A 24233-nucleotide genomic window follows, 5' to 3' on the forward strand; every position below is an offset into this window, starting at 1 on the left:
GAGACAAGACAAATTATGGAATAGAAAGTCAAAAGAGATTCAAATGTCAGAATTATGCAATAAAAGTTTAAATTATGAGATAAAGGGTAGAATTATGGCCATAGACATTCAAAATAATGTATACTACTTGTAAAATCTATAATAATTATTATGTTTTTTAAAGTTATAGAACATCGGCAAAAACTGGAAAAGAACTAAGCCAGTGACAGGCCATTATATAACCGACTGTACCCCGGGGAAGCCATCCCATGAATCTATGGACTCCCCAGTAGTGGCCAACCTCTACATGGAAGAAGCTGAGAGCAGAGCCTTGATTGCCTTCAAAGGAACAGCTCCCAGCCACTGGTTCAGGTATGTGAATGAAACCTGGATCAAAATCAGAACGAGGGAAGGGGAAGCCTTCACAGAACACATAAATGCTGTGGACAATAACATCAAGCTTGCGCAGGAAGATGTTAGAGGAGACAGTCTGCCTTTCCACAGAAGCCTCAACATGGAGGTGCACAGAAAAACCTGCACACAGAGATCAATACTTTCTGTTCGAGTCTCACCACCCGCTGGAGCACACGCTGGGGGTCATCAGAGCCCTAAACCATCGAGCTGAGACCGTGCCCACTAATTCAGAGGGTAAGGAGAAGGAACAGAAGCACATCAGGGGAGCGCTTAAAACCTGCGGCTACCCAAACTGGACCTTTGTCTGAACCTCTAAAAGATCCAGAGCAGACAGAGAGGAGGAGAAGGCATCGTTCCTTATTATGCGGCAATATCTGAGAAACTCATCTTCAGTAAACATCATATCCCAGTTGACTTCAAACCTACCGGCACACTGAGGCAGAAACGTGTCCATCCTGAGGAAAATACACCCAGGCATAAACAGAGTGATATAGTTTATGCTGTTCAATGCATCAGAGAGCAATGGAGAAAGGTAGTACAATATTTGTCTCAAACACATGTGGTGAAATAATATAACAATGTTCAAACTAATATAATACAATGGTGACTACTTTTATTGGCAAAGCTTTTATTCATATTAAACGCTCTATCTTCTTTTTTCACAGGCAGCGAGCGTCTCTCGTCGACCACCTGACCACAGATTCAGTGTGTTTTATGAAACTGAAGCCTCAGCGTTAGTCCATTACCAATCAATTGGACAAATTCAGTGGTTTCCATGGCGATGCAAAGAGGCTAGAGATGACTCGTCTTTATGAAAAGGTGCAGTCACTGGTGAACTCTGTTTCCGTGTGTGGGTGGATGGACAGGGTTTTAAAATACCAAGCCTCGGCCGCGGGCACACTGCTGGGCACCGTCTGTGACTTCTGCAGGCCAATAAAGGCAAGTGACCAGTGATGCTATACATAAAGGCACTGAGCATGTATAGGAGATGATGCAATGGATAGTAATGATTTACTGCAGTACACCGAAGGAACACATTTCTATATTAACACCTATATAGAAAAAGAACTTCACACATGGAAGCATACATTAATTAAAAAAACAACATTTTTTTTTCTTTCTTGTTGAAATGCACACCAGGCAAAGATCAAGCTGATATGAGATGCTGGAGGATGGATATGTCAGAACTTCTTCACCTACAATTCATTATTCAATATTCCAATCAGTAAAATGAGCATCATAACAACATTAAATATCCACGTCAAGTAAGGATCCAATATAAATTCTTATAACAGTAAAATGATCTGAAAAGTACTAGTTTTCTCTGGCAGTAAGACTTTCACTCAAGGACTATTCATATTTACGCATTTCGTTTTACTTATGACACCACTGAAAGATTGTTAATAGTTATGCATCAATTCTTATGCCTCATCTTACTGTTGTAGCAGGTTGAGGTGAAGGTATAAGTTATTGGGACATACATATTTATGTGTATATACAAGCAAGTAGTTTAATCCAGTGGTTCCAGATTAAGGAGTCAGGGATACAGCAGGGGTCACAAGATAAATCACAAAAGTTTTTAATTGATTAATGTGGGAGTGTCTGCTCAGAAATTGGGTCCTCTCGTTTTTACATACATATATATGTATATATGCTTTTCTCTAACCTTTGCTTTTCCTGTGAAATATTGGATCATTAGGCCTCAAACAGTTCAAAACAAATGTGAATCACTACTTTAATCTGAATAATGCATCAAGTTTTAGAAGCTTATATAATGTTTTTAAATGAATAATCATGAGCTAAAAAGTCAGAATACACCAACTCTGTCAAATAAATGCAGTCAAGGAAGAAAAGCACAATATGTAGAATGGACGTGAAATAGCATAAAATGGAAAAACTCAACCTCAACGGTGTACGTGAGTGAACGTGCAGGGTTACTTTCCACTACAGGAGGTAGAGGTCAAAGTAGAAACAATGTCACTGCGAAGACAGATGCTGCTGAAAGGGGGGACAAGCACAGCTGGGTGAGCAAAGGGTTAACGTGCGGTGAAACTACAGGGTGTGATGTCGCACGTCGAGGTGAGATTTAGTGGATCAATGTGCCAAAGGTCAAGTGTATCGCCGTGAGTGTGATTCTGCAAATCCCATCAGAATTATGTCAGGCTCATTTCTGCTGTTCTCTGAGAGTCTGGGATAGACTGTGGCAGAGGAGATTGACAGGTAAAAAAAAGATTATTACCTCAACTCACCTTGAATTACATATCAGGATCTTTCATATAAAAATATTGCCGGATCAGGTCTTGTAACTCAGACGTAAAGACCAACTGGCAGCCAGTGCAAGCGGAGGAGGGATGTGATCACAGGCTGACCTCTGTTCAATTAAAGAGCCAAGAGGCAAAATAAACGTGGAGCCACTCCCTCATCCCTCTGCACTGTATCACAGTCCACGTCTCGTCTCCGGCTCCCCGTGTCTACTCACTCTCTCTCTATAAATACATAAGGTGCTGTTTCCAAGGTAACAACTCTATGGAGAATCGGCCACCTGAAATCTAGATGGAGCGGAAAAAACAGGGTGAACGGGGGTCTGCAGGCTATTGGATCGTCAGCAGAAGACCCTCATCTTCACTGCGTCACCATCTGTCCAGCTCTGTCCCCTGGGACCACAGTCTTCATTAACCCAGTACAAGCTGTACCTTAAACCACTTGTGTCAGGAAATAAATGTCTAAGATGGGTCACATTGGTGTCTCTGGTGTTTGATCTGGAGCTGGATGGATCATTTTAAATATCTAATGTCACCTAATTAGCTAATTCTCAGCTCTAAATCCTGGAATAATCCTGTCGACGTGGTCTTGTGTAAAGTCCACAGCAGGAACATCTCACTTAGAGTGCATTTTGAAGCCATGGAGAGTTCAGTTTTACACGTTCAATATTTGACATCATTAAACACATTGACAGAGTGCATGCTCACTGGAACTGTAGAATCTGTTTTGGTGGTGAACGTATCAATAAAGAGCCCCTTTAATATCAGTGTCCTGCGTGGAGATGAGTCTACCTGCTAACGATGGAGAGTACCGCTCTGGTGAATCATTTCCTGTTTGTTAATTGGTTAATTTTGAAAGTCAATGCAGGAGGCGTCCTCCTCTCTGACATACTGTACGCCTGTGTATTTTGAAGTGCTCAATGCCCTCCAGTGGTCGCAGCCAGTCAGTTCAGCATTAGGTTACACTGGTCTATTAAGGAATATGTATATATCTGTATCGACCTGCTCATCATCCTGACATTTCTGAGACATTTACTGATTTTCAAAATTTCAACACTGAAGCCTTGAGAAGCTCCAGTAAACAGATGGTCAATAACAGTTCAAGTTTATTGTTTTCTAGTGGTCACGGCCAAAATCTATAGTTTTAACATTTCTTTATGCTGATTATTTCTGCTATTTACATGTACAAACATCAATCAATATCCTAATGATAAACTGATATAAAAATTACATAAGCTCCTACACTGTGTAATGCATCCCAGTGAAGATTCAGGATTAAATGCTACTTCATCTTCATATTCATCTATTATATTATTTAATATATTGAGATAATATTGGCATGTTAAATATATGTGAGCTTGTTTTAAAATGTAATCTCAGAATGACTTTGCTCTACTAAACCATAAAGAGTGTGAATACGATATGGTGATTCCAATCATTTTAAGTGCTACATGTTAGGAAACAACCACAAAACAACTCTGAAACTCTGATCTCACTCTAGAACTACCATGACTTTGATGACAGAATCACAAACAATAGCAATTATTTGTACATTGCAATGGGATTCAATAGGAAACATCATTTTTGCACCACAAATTTTAATTTGCACACACACACACACAAAAAAAAACAGTAAAATCATGATGATGTGACGTTTGAGTCTTCACCAAACAAACATGTTTTCTTACATCAGGAGAACATTTTTAATCCAGAACATCTCTGCAGCGCTTCATTGTCTCACACATTCTACATTAATCAGAAGAAATTGCAGCTTCTTGCAATTTGGAGATTGCATTTAGCTATACCGCGATTTCAGTCATATTTTGATTAATCGAGCAGCCTGAAGTGTAAAGGGATTCAATGGATGACATTCATCACTGAGCACAGACGTTCATTTCTCATATGAATACATTTCATGTTAATGAAAAGGCAATGAAGGAGATGTACAATAGAGATCTCTTTATTATAGTGCATTTATCAGATGTTACAAGATGAGTTTAAAAAAGCGAAAAAGGTAATCAAGAAATACATATGCACATACCTTGTCATTTGTACAGAAACGATCTTGAAAATTAAAGCTTCACATCTGAACAAGGGTAGGTGGATGTCAAGTTAAAATACATTTTCTTACAGATTATATACACATTTGTAATTCTTGCTGCATACCAGATCATGTCACTTATCCTATGAACTCTACAGATGTTTACTTAACATACAAAGGACAAAGAAAGCCCAAAAGAAGAGTCAATCAGTACTCAAACTTTTCAAGAAAACACCTAAATGTCCAGTTGTAGAAACAAAACAAAAAATAAGGGAAAATTAATATTCCTTTAGAGGTCAGTGTTCATTCAGTCAGGACTGTGCACAGTTCAAGATGATAGAAGAGCCTTAGAGGGGAATGGATATGTCGGAAATGGTATTGTTACTGGGTTAACTGTTGCAACATTCATACTTGCACACTTAAACTGCTGGTTTAGAGCAACATGAAAGGTTACTGTTGAAGTTCTTTGCAAAGGCTGATGGATAAACTGCAGTCTTCACATAGGCCTGTGTTGTTCAAGCTGATGAGGCTGTGCAAATGGCATCAGAGGGAGATGTCAATTACCCCAGGGGAAGTGCCCAAGCTACATGTAGGAACAAGACCATGAAGCCTGAAGCATAGAGGAAGCATTTACAGTGCTGATTCGTACAGCAGGCCAGCGCAAACACTTCCAGTTCAACTGTACCGTCTATCACAACGCTGACAATTTGTTCAAGAGCACGTGTGTCCTCACAAGAACAAAGAGAGGCGGGCAAATCCGAAACTGAACCAAACACAACAAGCCCTCTCTGAATGCAACCAATTGGTCCCAAGAGCATTTTACTCAAAAGACTGCACACCTGGCACGTCAGCTCACGCTTAAATAAACCAGGTCAAGTACATTTACAGTAACGTAAAAAAAAGAAAAATACAACAAAAGAACAGACCCTTACTGAAAGAACAACATAAGAGAGAGAAAGACTATTAGTAATTAAAAAGCCAGAGTGGGAGCAACTCTAAAAAGGCCTCACTGTTTTAGTGGACTGGATGTAGCTGAAACTCACACATTCACCAATGGTGCCACACTTTACAGACCCCCACATGATTTAAACATGAAGCATTTGTTGCCTTTTCAAGACCCAAATATGACGGATAGTTTAATCTCCATCAAAATAAATATTAGTCAAAACCATGATGGGGGGGAACTCATCTACAGAAACCAGCGCACTATGTAGTTTCAGAAAATTCAAACTCAGGATATTTACAAAATGAATTATACAATGATATGCACTTACATATTTCTTTTATTCTTTTTACGAATAACCAAGCTTTTCTCAGAGGAAAATAAGAACACTGTTTGAAGCTAGAAAGGTGGCGGGGTCCACCAACTATAAACAAACAGTACAAGACTGTGTTGTCCTTTAAAGTCAGTCTGTTTATTCAGTCATGAAAACCAAGAGTTTATTTTTTGTTTACATAACAAAAATCAGCGTGCGTCTGATTAAAAATTCTTCCCTAAAACTACATAGTGCACCTTTAAACTAAGAATCTGAAGAGCTGAACTGTTGAGAGAAACTGATGCAGTCATCACCAAAACTCATCATTTTCAAAAGAATGTGAACTGCTCTGGGATGTCAGGTACTTTATTGTATCAAACATGACACGGTTACACTGTGTGGCTTCTCAGAGTGAATTAACTGTTGTGAACAAGGCCTTAATGTCACTAGCAGATGTAAAAACTGAATGGAGTGGCTGTTGAGACCAGTGCCTTTGGATGTGCTGAGAGTTAACTGTTTTCAAGGCACAGCAGGGCTGCTCCCACTCAGCTCACACACATATTCATTCATCCTAAAATAGTCATTCAAACACACCCACACACACACAAGACAGAGATGCTGGGAAGCACTGGCCAACAAGTCCAACGCTCCAGTTGAAAGAGAAGAAAGTAGAGGAGAGTCAGACCAGGACCAGTGCTGCCTCCCATCGCACTGCAGACAGAGATGACAGACAGGAGGTAGAGTGATGGATCATTTTTGGCCCTTAAGCTGGTTTGAAAGCCAGTCTAGACCCTCGTAGAGACCGTCTCCACTAGTAGCGCACGTGGCCTGGATATACCAGTGGCGGTTTCGCAGGGTGTGCAGGCCAAGCTTGTCTGTGATCTCAGCTGCATTCATGGCATTGGGCAGGTCCTGAAAGAGCAGAAAATGCAACACTTAATTTAAACGATACCTGCTGATTTTCAAACAGCTTTAAATTAGGCATGGGCAATACGGCTGAAAAGTCTATCACAACAGTAAAGTTAATTTTTGGTCGATATCAATTTTTTCATGACCTGTCTACCATTTATAATTTTCCAAGACTAGGAGAATTTGGTTGAGTTTAATTCAACCATTTTATCAGAACACACTGGTAATATTGTCTAGTTGGTTGTTAAATGATCAGCCAATGTTAGAGCTAGTACGGAGGATTGTAAGCCTTAGTTGTCGCAATGGTCGCACCAACCACTTTGACTGTTGTAACTGCAGCGTCTCTGTGCTCATAGGCAGAGCTAAGGGGCTGGGTGGCAGAGCAGCGGCAGCGGTAAAAAGCCCCGTGAGACTCCTCCAGTGAGGAGCAGCTCGGAAGATGAGTAACACCAAGAGGAGCAGCAGATGACCAGGACAACAAGGACAGCGCGTTTGCAGGCGTAGCTGTGGCTCAAAGGCTGCCATATCAGACTGAAGTAATTAACAGAACTACCGTCTAAGTTAACCATTTGATTCAAGAAGTGAACAGAACTGATGAAGGACACTATAGAAAACTATTACGTTTATAAGATGAATTGATTGAGTATTTGAGGACTGAACCTTTTGGGGACAAGCCCACTTCTCTAATCTTTATGACACAGCTGCCATCTTTGTTTCTTTAGTAGAGGGCCAGACCCTTGTTCACACATCAATGGCCAAGTGATGGAGACCAAATTCCAAGTTTTTTAACAATACTGAGACAAACTCACCTGTTTGTTGGCAAACACAAGCAGCACAGCATCCCTCAGCTCATCCTCGGCCAGCATTCTCATTAGCTCTTCCCTTGCCTCACCAACTCGCTCTCTGTCATTACTGTCCACGACAAAGATGAGGCCTGAAATTGGAAAAGAGGTGATGTGATGACTGTGGGAAGGAACTGAATTAAGATCTCCACAGGCATTAGCCTAACATGGAGCTAAAGCTTGTACAACAGACTTGAAGAGATATAGAATCATCAGGAAGGCTCTCACCTTGTGTGTTTTGGAAGTAATGCCTCCAGAGCGGCCTGATCTTGTCCTGACCACCAACATCCCATACTGTAAAACTGATGTTCTTGTATTCTACCGTCTCAACATTAAAACCTGCAGATTAAAGTAAAAATAAAGACATGAGGAGTTGTTGCACTGTATGGTCGTTTTTTCCATTCAATTAGGTGTACGCTACAAATTTCTCATTAAGATGCAGGAGATGACTCACCGATGGTAGGGATTGTGGTAACAATTTCTCCCAGTTTGAGCTTGTACAGGATGGTGGTCTTTCCAGCTGCATCCAGTCCTACCATCAGGATCCTCATTTCTTTCTTTCCAAAGAGATTTTTAAATAAGCTATGAAAACTCCCCATCTTGGCTCACCTGCAGAAAGACAAACAATATTAAGTGACTTAGGCCCCTTAAAGTATGGATACCATACGGAGAAAGAGAGATAATCAAAGTGTTAATTTTCCAACTTGGGAAGCTCATCTCGTATAAAAAGGCCTACACCAAACCAAAATCAAAAACTGATGCCAATGAAAGCTGGCTGTTGGGTCGACTGTGTCTCAGCTGCACAACATAATACACAGCATAAACTGGAGGTCAAGAGGCCAGGTTGGATGACAAATGCAATCACTTGCATTTAACCTCCATCACTGTCTGTTTGTACTGTACGGCTTTAATGCCAGATAACATGAAGTATTTAATTTACAAAGACCCAAAACTGATAAAGTGAATGCAGTTCTTTGTACCAAAGAATTTAGTACAAAGAATTTATGACTAATATTTAAAGCTCTAAATGACCAACACATTGTTTTCTTTTTCTGATTTCTGTCCAGACTCACCCCAACACTCAACAGATTCTAAATCCTTAATAAGTATGATCTATGACAAGAAAATAAAACAGGACATAAACAACCAATATTGTCAGTATATTCATCAAGATGTTGGCCAAATGTGGGTTTTCCTCCACCTACCACCAGCTTAAAATCCAATCGTTTCAAGACTTGCACAATGTTTGTTGACAACTATAGACAACATGCCTCAGCTTGTTCTGCTCAGCTGTGTGTTAAATGCACAGGCTAAGAATGCAATTGTGATGAGCACTACTAAGTAAAAGAGAGCACATTCCTCCGGTTCAGAAACGACACGAATGAGGAACTTATATGACAACATGCCTTCTGGCTGTGTTGGATTCTGGACAACTGAATCTATTGTCAGTGAAGAAACTGCTTTCACTGCATTGGGTGCCACAGATCTGTGTCTACATGATAGTTGGCTGACATGCAAAAGGTCCAGTCTAAGAAAAAAAGCCTGTTTGTTTTAGTTCTGGATGAAGACACAAAAATTAGCATTTTATCAATTATGTTTTCAGCTAAATGTAGCTGTACAGGAATACATATAGTACATAACAGTCTACTGTAGGGTCGCACTTTTAATTAAGAGAGAAAATTATGCAGATCAATTAATTAAAATGTCTGGTTTATCAAGTGTCACGATTAATCTGAACTGAAGTGGACATCTCTTTTTGTTGGACCAACAGTCCAAAACCCCTAGATATTAAGTGAATAGTTAGGGGTGTGTTCCAGGATGTCTTAATGGATCCGTATTGGCTAAAATAAAGCAGATTAAAAGTGATTCTGCTCTTTACTATACCAGCTATGTTTTGTACACCTCAGCCTGCTGCTCTCAATATTGACAGCTACAGTGCAGCACTTCCCGGCATGATGACAGAGAGGAAATTTCAGTGTGTGAATGTAAAAACTGATGTGCTGGCACTGACTGTGTTCTGACATCAGGGTTGGCAAAATAGAATAATAGATGAATAAAAAAAAAAAAGATGACACTGTTATCTCACCTCTATATTGTTATCAAAGAGCCATGTGCAACACTTGGCTGTTAGATCACATTCATTGCCCATTAATCTGCCAAACATTTTCACAATTGATGGTTTGGTCTATATATGCAAATACTTGTGAAAAATGCTCATCACAATTTCACAGTACCCAAAGTAACATCTTCAAATTGCTTATTTCTTCCAACCAATAGTCCAAAACCCAAAGGCTTTTCGTTCACAATCATATATGACAAATAAAATCAGAAAATCCTTACACTCAATGAACCTGGAAACCGCCAATGTAGAACATTCGCACTTGAAAAATGACTGCAACATATAATTGCTCATCAAGAGTAGGCGATTAGTATCAATCGACTAATTGCTACAGCTCCATAATGCAATATTTCAAAATAACTTTTGACACTACAGCTTATCATGTGCCAGCCACATTTTAAGCTCACCAATCCAATCTTTTGTTTACTGAAACCATTACAGAGGTTGAAGAAATGCATGCAGACTGGTTCAACTTGATTATCATATGTGCACACAGCACCAGCAAGTTAACATTTCTAAATCAAAAACCTTATTCATGCCTGATTTCTCAACATGACATAATTTCCTTGTGAGTGGTCATGGCAGGTAAAACAGTGTGGTAATGTCACCAAACTTGTGTGATTGCCCCACCTGTGGTCAGAACGCAATGTGGTGAAATGGTAAGGATTCATTAACAGGGATGCTCAGAGTACATGAAGGAGCTACTACTAACTTTATCCTCAGCTTTTATGACGCATCTATGCTTTGGTTTAACACGACAAAGACAGAGTAGAAGAAGAAGATTATTTTTAATGACACAGTAAATGTGCCAAGTAAACGCTCACATTGACTATTAGATTTTTAAAACATAGATTAAAAAAAAACATACTAAAGACAGGAACACTTTAAAGACAACAATCATTTTGGTGCAACGCATTAAGCAGAGACCTGGCCTGTTTGTCCAGGTGACAGCATGACAAACCATACAAACAACCTCGCGTCTGCTCTCCCCATTATGTTTTCAGTAATCCAAACATCCCACACTCAAAGCTGTGGGAGGTAATTACCGAAAGCATAATCAAGTATACAAACAATATGATATTAGGATTTGCTTACTGAATTTTAATTTGCTAAAGTAAATACAAGACTAGTCCTGTCCGTTGCATTTAGGATTCTGAAGACAATGAAGGCTGATGACTATAAATTGCAGCCCTGTGGTGTAGCACAGCCAATTATAAGTCAGTTGAGGCAAACTGTCAAATACAATGGCCACACAACAAAGGAATGAGCTCCCATCTATTAACATACAATACAATAAAACCAGACAAGGAGCACTTGGAAGAATATTATACCTGAGGCTAAATTTGTGTTCACATTAGTGAAGCCTCAACACATGCCAGGTAACACAACCAAGAGCTGACGTTACGCCCCTTCTGGCAGACAACCATGGGACATTATTTTGGGAAAATATGTGTATGGTAGTAAATCAAGAGGGACAAATAAAGTTCTGATTCTGCTTGAGTTGTAGAATGAATTACAAACGTTTTTTTTCCCTTTGAATTTTGTCATCTTTCAACTTCAATGGTCACAGTCATCTCATTGAACATGTTGTCAACAAAACCCTTATCCTAAACCTTGTAGAGCTGGTCCTATATACTATCTTGCTTGCAGAACTGACTAATTCTCCTTTCACACAACTGCAGTTGTCAATATGACCAGATTTGTTGTGATTTTCACAGATGTTAATACATTTCTTTGGGAATATATACATTATCTGACTTTTTTTCACCACCAGCATTAATATCTAACATTATTTCGTGTTTTAATAGCCAAATTTTCGATCTGTCATTTAGGGTAAGGCATGGGTAACACATGAGGATGTGCTGTTATACAGCCCCTCCTTTGAATAAACATGAATGACTGGTTCTTGTTAACGCAACAAAATTAAGGAAGTAGTCAGCAAGGTTTTTGGATAGAACTAAGTAAGTAAGTATTAAATAAGTTTTCACCGTCTGAGATAATTTAAAAACTTGTAAAAACATAGGGTGCAATGTAAAAATGTAGCGTTTCTTTATCGGCTATTGACTAAGGAAAGAAACCTACATTTACGGCACATACATAAATTAAAAAGGCATGATCTGTGTTGCACTACTAAAACTGATCCTTGGGTTTACTTCTGTTACTTGAATCCCCCACCCAAAACATTATGCGAACATCGACATCTTTACCATGACCTTATTGAAATTACACATTTGTTGACACTCAGATACTTTGAATGAAGCGTACTCGTTCCGATATCCCTTATCGGTAACGGCGAATTAGTCTTTAGTTGGGTAATTAAATATCTTTTAACTGGCATTATCAATGAGCTAACATAAGCTATAGGGTTAAGAATCTATTAAGTCGTAGGTCGCTTGCCACAGAGCAGGAAGAGGAGTTGGCGTTAGCCCTGTACCCAAATGGAAGCTCGTTAATGTTAGCTAACGTTTCCTCCTAGCCTAGCTAGCTAGATCTTTCAGGAAACAGTGATGAACGTTAAGATTAAACAAATCTTATGCGCACAGACACATAACCCCGTCCACACAAAGATGAAACTGTCTTATAATTGATCTGAGTACCATTCAACATGAGTTTATACTTTGAAGTAAAATGTTAAAAACTTCCTCATCACAGTCGTGCTAAAGTTAAACTGCTAAGGAAACCGCTAACCAACTGTCCCAGGTGTCCGGCTTCAAGCTTCCACAACTCAGATGAAAGTGACACTATAAAGAAAACAAAGGGCTCTTTCACTTCATCCTTATTAAAATTAAATTAATATATATGGCACGTCAATATTAAATGTCTCCAAATAATATGTATAGATACCTTTCCGTATTGCTTCTCGATCCTTCGCAGCTTGTTCTGTTCGACAACAAAATGGCGTTTTCCGGCGTCGTCGTCTTCTTCTTCTTCGTCATCACAAGCGTCTCTTTCTTCTTCGTGGCGTTTTTTTAATCGAAGGTGGCGGACGTCGAAACGGTGCAACAGCGACACCACAGAGTACAGAGCTGTTGTAAAAGGGTCCCCATAATCACAGTTGAGTAAAAATAAAGATATTGTGTTAAATTATTAACTCATCATTACTTTAAAAGCAAATGTTACTTGAGAAGAAATATGGTACTTCTCTCTCAATTTCATCTTTATTTGATATTTTTAGTTTCTGGCTACTTTGCAGATTACATCCTGTGTTAGAGCCAGAATGGAGCGTTATAAGACACATTTATTTTAACTGGTGGTCGAGAAAAAAAAACACTGATTCTGTTGATAAGAAAAGTTTGATTAACGTTCTCAGTGGAATATAAACCCTTGTCCATGGAGAAAGAATTGAGACCCATTAACCTCACTACTGTGAACAAAGAGTAGACATCAGAGTTCGAGGACATATAAACTTACAATTGTTTGGCAAAGGTCTGATGTCAGTCTAACCAGTGCGGCTGGTAGTTTGTTGTACGAGTACATCCTGTCAGTGTAAAATATCACTGAAGCTTTGGGCCATTAAATAACCAGTGTGACAACACATTCTAACATAAGCAAATGCAAGCAAATCTGTCGTTTAATATACTTTTTAATGTCCTGTGTTAGAAATACCAACCATCTGTAACTGTGATGGCAACTGATTTGTATGTGGGACCTGACCTGACCTGAGGCAGACAGCTGCCTTCACGACTTCATCCCACTCATGGTGACTAAAGCTAGCTCTAATAGTTCATCATTTTGAAAATTAATCAGCAGACATTTTGATAATCAATCATTTAGGTCATGTTCCAAGCAAAAATGGCTTTTTCATAACTTTCAGACTTTTTAACGATCAAACGGTTAATCAAGCAAATAAACTGCATATAATTCGACAGTGAAAATAATCAATTAGTTTTATTCTGTATCTCTGTCCAAGACTAAATCAAGTGCCAAGTGGTTTTGTCCTGGCAAGCTGAATAGATTCAAGTCACAGTTGGTGTCACGTTCAAAATAAATGGGACAGCATGTCAACAGAATAACCACTAACTGCTGCTAAATGTAGCTGCTGTTAGCTTGTTAGCTCAGTTAGTCGTGCAGCTGGTGGTCCGCACTGTGGAGCACTGAAGGATTGTTGTTGCTTTGACTAGCACATTATCCTCTGATGGGGGGACAAGCTGGTTTATAAAAATGGATTTCTTAATTTCATCTCAATGAAAAAACAACCCCTTAATTTAGTAAACAAAACAGTGATTGAGTCGACTTGTGCATGAGTCCAAATCTCTAGTCCTTACAAAGTTTAATTCCATGTTCCCGGATTGAGTTTCTATATTGAATCCACTAGATGGGGCTCCGTCCCTGGTTGGCTCTCCTCTAAATGAAGGTTGACAGAGCATGGAGTGTAGTTTGATTGGAAGAACAGACCAGAAGGCCTTTAATAACACGCTCCATGTTTGTGTCCTTTAATCTCCGGCTTCATGGATCATTTATTTCTCATCCATAAGGTTCTCTAGAGGGCTTTAATTTGTTCTTCGGAGTTGATGGATTCATGCTGCCTGTCACAATGATTATAACTAGTTTTAGTTTAGTTTATGTTTTCACCTGTGTCCATTTGTGGGTTGGTTGGCTGGTTGGTTTGTCTGGAGGATTACACGAAATTTACCAAACAGATTTTTACGAAACATAGATAGAGGACAAGTCTCGGCCCAGAATAGCCCCAATTAACTTTTGGTGCTGGAACATTTTAGTTAATTTCTCAGGGAATAAAGCCTGGATCTCAATGACAAAAATCAGGTGTGTTCAAGTGACTGGTATCTATGACAGAGTACAATTTCATGTGGATAAAGGGGAACACTGGGTCTTAGTGGAGGTATGCGGTCTTCTGAGTGCCATTCTAATATTGCAATTTTTTCTTCCCCTCGGTCAGGGATGCAACCTGTTGCTCAAGGACACTTCAGAGTGGATATTTGCTGCCGTTCTGGGTTAAACTTGAGGTCTGATGGGGGGGCCACCACCACCGTGTTGCTTTTAAAGAGAACTGCTGATCAGAATGTTAGAAAATCAGCGGCTACATAAAGAGTTGAGACAGATCATATAAAATGGGCTCTGTCTGATGTTTTGATTCCAGCCCATCACCAGAATGACTGCACACCTGGACATACTGTGATGGGCACCCAGGTGTATTAGAGATGTCCATATCACAGCAGGTTCACGGAGTCATTTTGCAGCTCTGACTACCTGGGTGGCGTTCCAGTGGGAGGGAACATACAGTAACAATATTGGAGAATCCAATGAGGGTGCAGTGAGATGATGTCCCCCCCCTCCCTCCCTTCCTCCTGTCCCAAAGGGCCCTGCCTCCCAGCTGGGCCTGGCTGCACCAGATTGAAAGTCTGTGTGCATGTGGGGCCCCTTAAAGAGGTGCGCCGACCAGACGGCACGGACTTTCTCCGTAGAAGAATCAGCGAGATGAAGAGCAGCGCCAACCCGGCACCATGCGCTCCAGGCTCCCGCGGACCGCCTGCCTACTGCGACTCATCGCGCTCTGCATCCTCCTCTCGCACTCTGCAGCTTATTTTGGGTCAGCAGATTTCATATTTATGTCTCTCAAACTCATGTATTGATCGCGATTGGTGCTTTAATCCTCGGAAGGGATCATAACTAGGAGCTTTACAAACTTTAGCCAAATTACGCACGCGTAATTGTGCACAAACCATTGCGACAAATCGTTATTGTGCAGTTCGAAACTTCCTCACTTTTGCAAATTGTCACGCTGATTTTGTTGCGACACCACCTGTAGCAATTAAATGTGTATCTCAAACTAATCTATCTGAATTATTTGGACAATTTTACGCGTTTTTACTCGATTTGTTTTAGTTTTTCCTGTATGCTTATTATCACTATTCACTGTATCGGTATTTATCAGGCGAATTAAGATACAACCCCATTTTTTGTTCAATCTACTGACAGATAAATTAACATTTCGAGGAGGAAAGACTGAGTAAATAACGCAAAGCAAACTACAACACACAAGTTCAAAATGCAACTTCAGAACGTGTTTCCTCTCTCCTCTCCAAGGCTGACAGGTCGGGAGCCCTTGGTGTTTTTGCCGGGTCCGTTCTCCAATGAGCCTCCGACAGGAAAGGCCCACCTCAAGCAGTGCGAGCAGATGACTCTGACCAGGCGGCAGAAGAGGCTGTGCCGCCGGGAACCTGGATTGGCCGAGACGCTGCGGGAGTCGGTGCGCCTCAGCCTGCTGGAGTGTCGCTATCAGTTCAGGAATGAGCGCTGGAACTGCAGTCTGGACGGCCGGGGGAGCCTTCTGAAGAGAGGTAGGTCGACCATCCAGCCTGTGACTTTTTCAGTGTCTTATTTCAGTCCTTTTCATTCCGTTGGGTGCTTGGTTCTGACCCGAGAACATGCGGTTACGCACTCTTTCTTATCTTGGTCTCTAACCTGAGACAGGTGCACAGCATACAACTCTGTGATGCGCAGTTTGTTTGGAATAAAAGCGTCTGATGAGATAAAGTCTCTCTGGGCAAGACACCAAAATGGGATGATGAACAACATGAATTTAATCTTGAAACCAAGTGATTATCTACAGCGGGAGGAGTGAAAGGAGACATTTGTTTGTTGAATTTGTGCCTCCCTAGTTTGGAGACAGTAATAAAACATGATTTATTTCCAACTTTAAAAGAAAAAATATTGACAGTTTTCATAAAGGTTTTGACACACAAGCCAAATCCAAATATATATTTCCCTTTTTAAAAAATCATGTTAATTATCATATTAAGTAGAATCAAATACATTTGTTGACTTTAAAAAAAAAATACTATGCAGAGATCATAGTTTTTGTTTGTACATTTTAGTTTATGATCACAAGCTTTAAAGGTGCACGGTGTAGTTTGGGAGTTAAAGTTTTAATCAGAAGAGAAAGATTGACTAATTATTTTTTTCTAATACCTTAATAAATGTCACACTGTTTTCCTCTGTTTTCCTCTGAGAACAGCTTGTTCATTCAGTTTTGGAAAAATAAATATATTTCTGAGCTTGCGTTATAACCTCATTCAAATGAATATTTAAAATTCTGTTCCTCCAAAGTGACAAAGTGCCCCTCTTAGATGTTCTGTCTCAGTCCTTTTACTTGATACCACCCTTCAGTTACCTGTTTGAATGCTTTTCCATGGCCCGATACAGCCATCGATTAGCTCCACTTGAAAAAAATAAATAAATGTCCACACTAAATCACTGAGTCCCCTGCAGGTCTGCTGTACACAGAAAACGCTTCCAGGCTTTATGCATATGGATATCAGTGTGTGGGAGAACATGAACAGGTCAGCATGGAGGTAATGAGGGAGTAGGAGAGCCCAGAAATGTGGTGCGGTGGTGGAGAGCGCTCGAGCCCTGTGGTTATTTTTATCTGGGGAAAGCGCCCATTCCCAGAGGAAGAGGGTGGCTTGATTGCCCACTTTCATCTGGGAAAATCCTTCCTAGTCAAAATAATAATTAATTGGATCAAAATATACCCTGGGTGAAGCAAATAACAGTGTGTGACCAAGAAGAAAAAAGGTCAGGAGAGGAACGATGACACGAGAAAACGTGCAGAATAACGCTGAGGTTGTGTTAAACCATGACAACGCCGCGAGCTCTTTGTAAACATCTTGGTTTTAAAGGATTACTCAGCGGCACAAACGACAGTTTGATGATTGCAAACTATCAATTAATCCCTTAAGTTATAAGTGGTTTGTACTCAGAACACGTGTTTTTTAATGCCACTAACAGGTCTTGAGTGCAAAGCTCTTTAAAGGGGCACCACGTAGTTTTGGAGAAGAAATTCTAACTCTAAATTTTAATATTTACAGTATTTAAATATTTATTTTTTCCTAGCCGAATAAAACAAGCTGTTCTCAGAGGAAAACACTGTCTGATGCTAAAAAGGTGGCAGGTTCTGCCAAATACAAGCACATTAAAACAGTATGAAAATGTGTTGTTTAGTCATGAAAAAAAACAAGTTTGCTTATTTAGTTTAGGCAGAAAAAAACAAAAAATCTTCTCTTTTCTGATTATAATAATGTCTTCCCCAGAAACTACACACTGCCCCTTTAAATTTGTCCTTGTTAAAAACAAACCGATGTACATTTTAATCTCTCTCCATCCATCCCAGCATTCAAGGAGACTGCCTTCCTGCTGGCGGTGTCCTCTGCGGCGCTGACCCATGCGCTCGCCAAAGCGTGCAGCTCGGGCCGCATGGAGAGGTGCACGTGCGACGACTCCCCCGGCATCCAGCATCGGGAAGCCTGGCAGTGGGGGGTCTGCGGCGACAACCTGAAATACAGCACCAAGTTTCTCAAGAAGTTCCTGGGCCAGAAGAGGGTCAGCAAGGACCTGAGGGCTCAGGTCGACACCCACAACATCAACGTCGGAATTCGGGTGAGTGCGAACAAACAGACCCAAGCGGACGTGTGCAGAAGTATGACGCTGAACGTACAAAAAGTTGCCTCCCAAGCCCGAGGCGTCACAAACATCGCCCTTACCTGAGCTCAATTAGCTGGGCTGCAATTTTTTTTTACACGACAATTATACCTCTGCCACACTCCTGCGCCACCAGACGATACAGAATCGCGAGACAGCCAGACGAACGCCCCCTTATTTGCTGCCGTCGTCGGCCTTGGCGGATAAAACAGATGCAGAGGGTGAGGCAGGGCAGCAGGGAGACAGGACGGCTGCGGGATCGCTGGAGCCAGGTGTTCTCAGGCATGATAAAGCTTGCTGTGCGGGCCTACAGAAAATTAAAGGTCTCACGTCGGGGAGAACGATTATAACCGTGGCCTCTTTTTAATATACGAGCGAGCATTTTTTTCCACTTACTGGATCGCTGTGCTCTTCATAAATCCACCTAATGTTCATAACCGTCACTGTGGAGCTCCGAAATAGCAGGCCCCAGGGTCCTGGAGCTCACACCTAGATCGAGCCAGAGATGGTGGAGACAGCAAGAAGGAAAAAAAAAGAAACCACAACAGGAAGAAGCGAGGGCCTTATCTCATCTCTGTTGAGCTAAATGTTTTCCTCACTTTACACCAAGAAGAGACCGCGAGATGGTTCACAAAAACATGAAGTGGTCGGAACCCCCCCCCCAAGTCCCCGTCTCTCAGTAATGGTGCTCTGAAGCCCCCCGAGGGGTTCATACCTGCAGAGGGAGGAACTTAGCAGAACTTTTCAACCCACAGGTCGCCTCTGGCTCCGTCTACGTGACCTGTCTCTGGCCCCCGCCAAGACAGCGGCTCTCAGGCTGAGTGATCGCGCCCTCATCACTGACCATCGAGCTCAGTCAACTATTAACCTATCACAAACAAAAAAAAATACTGCTGCATATTTTTTTGGCACTTCTCGCGCAGAAAATTCTTATCAATGTTTTCCATGAGCAGGCATGTACAAAGAACAGGGTGGAGAGATTCCACTGTCTGCACTGTTTGTCACCTCCGCCTCGGGCTCTCAGAAAGGAGCAGACAGAGCTAGTTTCAACACATTGAAAAAAAAAAAGAAAGAAAGAAAAAAGAAATTGCGAGAGCTGTCAAAGTGAGAAATGTGAGGTAAATGAAAAACGACATGCCGAACAGTCCCCGCCAATCCATTGTGTCAAAATTTTTGACTGAAGTGAGCTAAAGGCACACTCTCTGCAGACCACTACCCACCCTGCAGGAAACTGTCTCACCCTGTCCAGATAGACCTCCCAGATAAGAGGCCAGGTAATGAATCAAACTGGAAGGAACTGACATCTCTCCCTTTTTCTCTCCTCCCTCCTTCCCATCCCAGGCGGTGAAGAGCGGCCTGAAAACAACCTGCAAGTGCCACGGCGTCTCCGGCTCATGCGCCGTACGGACTTGCTGGAAGCAGCTGTCCCCTTTCCACGACACCGGGCGGCTGCTGAAGTTCCGATACGACACTGCAGTGCGAGTTCTGAGCGTCACCAACGCAGCCACTGGGGAGACGGAGCTCGCCGGCCCGCGTCGACACGGCCAGAGCCTGCGCACTACTGATCTAGTCTTCCTTGAGGAGTCCCCCAGCTTCTGCAGACCCTCTCGCTACTCCCCTGGTACAGGCGGCCGGTCGTGTGCCAAAGACACCAGCTGTCAGAGTCTGTGCTGCGGACGCGGCTACAACACGGCCATGCGCCTCACCAGCCTGTCCTGCCACTGCCAGGTGCGCTGGTGCTGCCACGTGGAGTGTCAGACGTGTGTGAGAGAGGAGGAGGTGTACACGTGCAAGAACGCATAACCCGCGACGAGATAGGAGCGATATAGGCACAGACGTGACTGAACTATAAGCGCCTACAGACATTTGAGGGATCCCCACATCAGCGCATGCGTTCACAGATCTGAACTCTGACCCGCATGTTATCTGGACTGTCACACGGTGGCCATTTTCCTCTGACGTCACGCTCGGGGTGGGAGCCTTTGTTTGGATTAAAAGTCGCTAAAAGGTAGGGAGTCTGACAGGTCGTGATCATTTCACCCTCTACCAAAATGATCAGCAACTGGAAGCAAGTGGAAAGTGTAAATCTGGAGGGCTATCGAGCCACACTTAAAGGTTAAACAACACGCTCGGTGACATTCACTAACCTCCAAGGTGTCGTTATCGTTTGACTACATTCACTTCCGGGCTTAAACAAATGTTTTTAAGATGTGACAAAGATATTTTATGTTTTTCCTATCTTGTCGTGTAACGTTTTCCAAACAAAGCTTTAGGGAGACGACAGCTAACGTTAGCAGCAAACACTGATAGTTTTACACCATATGATTGGAAAGGCGTAAATTAATTATAGAATGTCAACACACATCTTGGACACATTTATCTGAGCCTGGATGTGAAACACACTGGGTGCAATCAAAAGGTCACATTAGCTGTGGTTGGACGCTGGCGTTAGTGAATGGGTTATCAAACATCTTGTTTACCTTGAAATATGACCCCAGATTTAAACTAGCCATAGCCTTGTCAGATACTGATCAACTGGGAAGAGGTGAAATGATCGGAGCTGTCAGATGACCTCTACGAAACGTGGAACTCATCAGCACGACATCTGAGTTTCCCATCCTGAGCGAGATGACAGGAAAATGGCTTCCATGCCAATATGGTCTATAAACGCGTATAATATTGCTGTTTATTTGCTACTCATCGCCGACTTGATATGCAGCGGCTTGCTGTAGGTGAGGCTGTTTTTCTAACTCTGCTTCTCTCTTGCTGGATGCACTGAAACGCCGCTCTTCTGGGACGAAGGGGAAACAAGCTCTTAAAAAAAAACAAAACAGAAAAACTGGTACTGGACCGAATATCACCAGCAGTACGACGTCTGCAGGGGAGCTCTGACAGTGACTTTGTTGTATTTATTGTATCGGTCATCGTGTCTGTTGTACTGCTGCTTCATACTTTATCCTTCTTGTAAACAAGTGTCGCCACGGAGGCTAAAAAATGGCCTTAAAAGGAATCCACCTGTCTGTCTGTCTGTCTGTCTGTCTGTCTGTCTGTCTGTCTGTCTGTCTGTCTGTCTGCTGTGTTACGGTTCATTTCTGGTTATAAAGCACTTAATCTGCTCTTCCCTTACACACGATGCAAAGTGTGTAATCCATCGTAGAAGGCAGAGGAGGTGTTCACGTTTAAACAGAATCACTGGAGGCCGCTGATATGCATCGTGACCAGACGCACTGCTGTGCAAAGACACAAGCTGGGTTTCAGTTGCTCTTATGGAAATGTCTATGGAAAACACGCAGCCTAATGTGTGCTCGACAGAACAAAGGGAAATACCCGGGGTAACAGCGAGGGAAACACCAGAACACTGTCTTTGAACAAGCAAAGAATGGAAAACACTTAATTTCTCGACATGCCACTCCTGCTCTTGTTTTCCCTCTATTTAAAGAAGCACACACTACGCTACACTTTCATGTTTCAAATTGCCTTTGAAGTGGGCTAATCGTGCTCCTTACATCCCCCCAGATTGCTAATCAAAGAAAATCACCATGTTTAGTCTCTTATGTGTCCATGTGTGCGGGTCAAAAGTGCACACCGGGACCCAAAGGGTTCCTTTTATTGGCCAGTTTTAGCTTTATATATATATATATATATATATATATATATATATATATATATATATATATATATATATATATATATATATATATATATATATATATATTTAATATGAATATAACTCACGTCAGGGTTCCAGCTGTGTGACAATGTGGAATCGTAACTTTCTACCTCACTTCATCTTTTCTGGCAAATATCCGTTTTAAGATTTACGAGCTATGCAGAGCGACAGTAAAGATCCTATTTTAGATTTGTGTACAGTTCTTTTGAATTTGGTAATATATGTCTCCATATTTCAAAAGTTATTGTTGCTGGTTTTTTTTCCAATCTTGCTGCATTACATTCTTATTTAAAAAATAAATAAGGTTAATAAATGGAAGTACGTTTGTAATCGCCGTGTGTTTGTTGTGTCTTGTTCACTTGCCTCAGGCGGTCGCCCTCAATCTTACACACACACACACACACACACACACACACACACACACACACACACACACTCCACACGCAATGGGGAAGGGAGTGCGATACACCTGCCTGGCCTGAAACTCCCTGCATCTATCGAGCAAAAACCACTTCCTGTTGATTTGCCCTGCCCTCCTTTTCATCTGAAAAGGACTGCGGTCTCGCTGCATCACCCTCAACCGCCAAGTTATAGGCGAGGGGCGGGTGGCTTGAGGTCACGCTTACAGGTGTTGTGCCTCCAGCCAGTGCACCAACCGCAATGACAATCATAATGACGACAACGATGATGATGAAGATGATGACTGCTGTCTTTGCACGGCATTTGACCCCTAATTCACCATCAGAAAGTCACATTTGGCCGATGATGATGACGATGAGAGCCGTTTACGTGCTATTATCCATGAATCATAACTTTCCAACTCGTTCGCGCAGCATCAGTGAGCCTACAGCACACAGAGGGGCCATTGTGCGAGGCACTTATATTGTGTGCACCGGTGCTTTTTGATGTTGCTCTCTAATTACTGTGATTACACATTATTATTCCTTATTAGAACATCAACCAGAGAGCCCAAGTATTGCAGTGAGTTATGGGAGACAATTTAAAAAAATTACTGAGTTTTTATGACCTTAAACATCACATTAAAGGACGAACAGTGTATGGGATTATCAGGGTAAATTATCTCTCTGTGTGATGAGCACACTTGAATGCCTCCGGGGGGCAAGAGTCGCCAATTTGATGTAACTTATTAGAAGTTAGTGGAGCTCATACTTCTGTGAAGGCCCAACAGTTCCACTTTTGTTCTCACACATAGATACAAGTTGTCTTAATACAATTTTTTCATCAAGATCCAGGCACGATCCCCTGAGACATTAACAAAAATGGGGAAAACACTGCCTATATTTATCCAGATCCCAACCTAAACTTACTGGGGTCTATCCTGGGCCTCCACCCAAGACTGATGGAAATCTGTTGAGTAGTTTTTGTGTAATCATGCTGACAAACCAACCAACAAATGAACAGACACGAGTGAAGCTATTAGATTGCACAAATGACCCCGAATTCTGACGACATGACGAGGAGTGAATAAGGTTTTCTTGTGTGAAAAGAAAATCATCAGAGCTTCAGGAAAAAAAAAAAAACATGTTTGCTGAAACCATTTTTTTCACATCTATCCTGTTTGACAATTGCGTTATTGTTTTATATTCCTTAAATGCAGCAATCATTGTTAAAAATCATCTGGGACGTCGCCCTCATCAGTTGTTGTCGTGTTCCAGAAAGTACGGCTGTCATCATCCAGGTTTTAAATCATGACAATATCAAACATGTTTGATTTTATCTGGGCAGCCTCAATGTGTGTGTGAGCAGTCTAGTAGGCTCAGACCGGCTCTGACTTAACCAGACCATCCGTGCCGAGCACCATATTTTGAACAGGCTTTTGATTAAAGGAAATAAAAAGAATTTCAAAAAACAAATCAAAACTGTGGACTGGCTGGAAAATAAATTGTCACAAAGTTGAAAACAAGGCTGCTCCTGAGATCCACGCAACAATATGTTTTCTGTCTGTCTAACAACGGCATCACGTTGCCAATATAAACCTGTGTTTGTATCCTTTGCCTCAGAATTAATTTCCCTTCTTGGACAACAAAGTCAATAACTTCACTTCAGTGATACGTAAATGCGTCACTCTGATGTCCGAGGTCAAGCAAGTTCACACGTTGCGACTACTGACTCACTATATTAACTTGTTGCATTATAATATCGCGGATCAATATTTAACCTCACTCAACATGAACGCTGTGCTTTTTTTTTTTTTTTTAAAAAAAAGCCTCATTCGTCTCGGCAGAGCTGTGGGACGGAGGAGAGAGTGGAGTGTGTCGCGGGGAGCAGGGTGGACCGGGGTT

The 24233-nt window shown here is 41.6% G+C and overlaps 2 protein-coding genes across 3 annotated transcripts; one reads left to right on the forward strand and one right to left on the reverse strand.

Moving 5' to 3' along the window:
• Positions 1-4598: 4598 nt before the first annotated feature.
• Positions 4599-12819, reverse strand: arf2a (ADP-ribosylation factor 2a). Of its 2 annotated transcripts, XM_037088419.1 has the most exons (5): positions 12666-12819; positions 8157-8311; positions 7931-8041; positions 7670-7794; positions 6702-6863 (listed from the first exon to the last, which is right to left on the reverse strand). In XM_037088419.1, the coding sequence occupies exons 2-5, from the start codon at positions 8299-8301 to the stop codon at positions 6702-6704; spliced, it is 543 nt and encodes a 180-aa protein (XP_036944314.1). In that variant the 5' UTR covers positions 8302-8311; positions 12666-12819. The 2 variants fall into 2 exon arrangements, with proteins under 2 accessions (XP_036944315.1, XP_036944314.1); XM_037088420.1 differs by lacking the exon at positions 12666-12819 and having other exon boundaries at positions 4599-6863; positions 8157-8301.
• A 2380-nt stretch (positions 12820-15199) lies between these two features.
• Positions 15200-21910, forward strand: wnt9b (wingless-type MMTV integration site family, member 9B). The gene is made up of 4 exons (XM_037088417.1): positions 15200-15369; positions 15867-16120; positions 17953-18218; positions 19602-21910. Exons 1-4 carry the CDS (start codon positions 15284-15286, stop codon positions 20061-20063), a joined length of 1068 nt encoding a protein of 355 aa, XP_036944312.1. The 5' UTR covers positions 15200-15283; the 3' UTR covers positions 20064-21910.
• Positions 21911-24233: the final 2323 nt, after the last annotated feature.

The sequence above is a fragment of the Acanthopagrus latus genome, chromosome 23 (assembly GCF_904848185.1).
Source record: "Acanthopagrus latus isolate v.2019 chromosome 23, fAcaLat1.1, whole genome shotgun sequence".
Taxonomy (NCBI): domain Eukaryota; kingdom Metazoa; phylum Chordata; class Actinopteri; order Spariformes; family Sparidae; genus Acanthopagrus; species Acanthopagrus latus.